Source organism: Oculina patagonica, unplaced genomic scaffold (genome assembly GCF_052425735.1).
Source record: "Oculina patagonica isolate OP01 unplaced genomic scaffold, crgOcupat unplaced1732, whole genome shotgun sequence".
Taxonomy (NCBI): Eukaryota; Metazoa; Cnidaria; class Anthozoa; order Scleractinia; family Oculinidae; genus Oculina; species Oculina patagonica.
This window is the reverse complement of record NW_027557774.1, coordinates 213-2,688: the sequence shown is the minus strand read 5'-3', so window position 1 is coordinate 2,688 and position 2,476 is coordinate 213. Positions and strand designations below refer to the sequence as shown.

Sequence of the window (2,476 nt, the reverse complement as noted above, 5' to 3'; positions counted from 1 at the left end):
GAGCCTCCATTGCAAGCTAGTTCCAGTCCAATACCGAGAATACGAATATGGTCTATTCAGTTTGATTTGTCACAAACCTTCTAATGTCTCCCACTCTTATAGCCATCCTCGCCATCCCACCGACACACAGCTCATCGTGTTCACGTTTCTACAAGAGACAGAGTTTTATTAGAGCGATCTTTACTTGAGTGTCGAAAGTTATTTGCCTTTGCTTTGGTTTTGAATTACTACGCTTAGTGATTGGTTTAAAAATCTCGCGCCACTTTCTCAATCAGTCAGAAGTAAAACCAAAACCAATCATGAATTGCTCACACACGTTTTCCCGCGCTACAAGTATTTGCTTCGCGTTTTAATTGATTAGCTGGATTGTATGTGTCCTTTGTGATTGGCTAGAGTAATAAATTTGCTTTTGGTTTTACGACACTCAATTGACAACTGCTTAAATATTTTGCGATTTAACTATTAGTACTTTTGTTTTAGAAGAAGGCACTGTACTTTCACTGTCCTACTAGTCATATAAATGTGAAACGACTAACGGCTTGAGCGATGTTAAACCTCTTTGACATGGCAACAATTGTAAAGCGGTGACGTGCATCATTAACATGGAAATAACATGTACATCGATTTGGACAAAAACAAACGCACTAACGTATAATATACTTACCTCTGGTAGCTTAGTTATTCCTTTCCTTACAATGAAGCAGGGCATTGCTGTAGTCCCCACTACGGAAATAAAAAAATTATAAAGTATGGCGAACAATAGTCCTATTTGGGTTTCTGAGAGAAATAATTTTATCAGTTACCAAAGTTGTGACCGGCTTGATTAAAGCCAAACTAAAGCAGTAAAAACAACTACTTTCAAAACTTGTTTTCTCTTACGTGAACTCGAGCTGTTGCGCGTATTCTCTTGAAATGTAAGGAATCTGTTCTGGAGCTAAACTCTTTGGCCAAATCAAGGGGCTTGGTCCCAGTGAAGGAGATCCCGCCTCATCTGACATACAAAGAAGAAAATTCTGTTGGTTTTCTACAAAGTGGATAGAGTTGCTCATTGCGAGTGAGCGCTAGTTATAAAATAAAGTAGTGACCACTTTTGAGGGCTTCGAAGAATTCGATGAAAAAATTTCTATTCCGTGCAGCACGCGTGGCATGCAACACGGAGTATATTTCGCTGCAGGATATGGTTTTGATTCGCCATCAGGAAATTAAAGAATAAAAAGATTCGAAGTGAACCAAAAACTATTAAATAGTATTTATTTACACGTACCTCGAGTGCAGCTAATGGATACGTAGAACCAAGAAACAAATCCTTAAATGATAAAACAAAAATAAAATCAACGAATGCTTGGTTATCACAACATATTAGACATACAAACATCGTCAAACTAAAGTGTAAAAGTTACAAGGCTCAAAGGCTCCAGTCTATATAGGTTTACAACTAACCAATCCACCTACCTGGGCAGTGCTATACTCTTCAAGAAACATGGCCACGTATCCCGCTAGGAGACTTTTGTCCTCTGTTCCCTAAGGGCAGAACAACACTGAAATGATTGATTTGTTTTGACCGATCTCTTAGAACCTGTTGTTTGATGCTGCAAGTAGTACACTGACCATTATTAACTAAGGTGTTCGAAAAATATAAAATTGAAAAAAAAATCAGTACCATATATTATTAATTATCTATCTAATTTCAGTCGAGTAAGTTGCAGTAAGCCAGCAGCAGCGAAGGCAACTACAATGAAAAAGTTGTTTTTTAAAGTAAGCTGATTTTTAGACACCTGTCCCAGGCTGTCTCATTTTATGAACGTCGAAACATAACTAAGGAAGCAAGAAACGCCCCTTTCCTTTTCTCATTAGCACGTTTACTTGCAGTGACTACATAAGTTATTCTTACTATTCCGTTTGCTTTACCTCGATACTCTCTAACGACTGTACCATCGCCACATCTCCCATCTTACGATACACTCTGATTGCTGCAGATAGAAATATTACCAGATTAAGTACATGAATTATCCGTTGCAACCGTTTATGCAAGGTGCAAAAAGCAAAAGGAAATACATTAAGTGGACCAAAATAAACAATAACCTGCATGTGCAGAGTGCTAACGTACGTGTATGGTATACAGAAATATTTTTCAATTTTTTTGGAAAAACTTATCTTATGCAACAGGAGCTTATCTTATGCAACAGGAGGCACGGTGGCCTAATGGTTAGTGCACTGGACTTTGGATCAAGCGTTCCGGGTTCGAGCCCTGACCGGGGTCGCTGTGTTGTGTTCTTGGGCAAGAAAATTTACTCCCGTAGTGCCTCTCTCCACTCACGAGCTTAAATGGATACCAACAAATTTAATGCTGGGGGTAGCCTTGAGATGGATTGTCATCCCATACAGGGGGAATAGAAATACTCCTAGCCGCTTAATACGAAAAACGGCTTTTTCCCGTTGGGCCGCGTGGCGTGAAACTCAGAAATTCAAAATACCC

The 2,476-nt window shown here is 39.1% G+C and overlaps 1 protein-coding gene across 1 annotated transcript; it reads right to left on the bottom strand.

Moving 5' to 3' along the window:
- Positions 1–70: 70 nt before the first annotated feature.
- Positions 71–2,048, bottom strand: LOC144640053 (WD repeat-containing protein 19-like). The gene is made up of 6 exons (XM_078499283.1): positions 1,909–2,048; positions 1,453–1,521; positions 1,265–1,306; positions 880–991; positions 665–723; positions 71–148 (listed from the first exon to the last, which is right to left on the bottom strand). Exons 1-4 carry the CDS (start codon positions 1,948–1,950, stop codon positions 953–955), a joined length of 192 nt encoding a protein of 63 aa, XP_078355409.1. The 5' UTR covers positions 1,951–2,048; the 3' UTR covers positions 71–148; positions 665–723; positions 880–952.
- Between the last annotated feature and the right edge of the window lie 428 nt (positions 2,049–2,476).

Coding starts and splice junctions, on each gene's coding strand:
- LOC144640053 (XM_078499283.1), bottom strand. CDS start 1,950: ATGGGAGATGTGGCGATGGTACAGTCGTTAGAGAGTATCGAG. Junction 1,522..1,908: donor AGTCGTTAGAGAGTATCGAG/GTAAAGCAAACG, acceptor TTCTGCCCTTAG/GGAACAGAGGACAAAAGTCT. Junction 992..1,264: donor ATCCATTAGCTGCACTCGAG/GTACGTGTAAAT, acceptor TTTGTATGTCAG/ATGAGGCGGGATCTCCTTCA.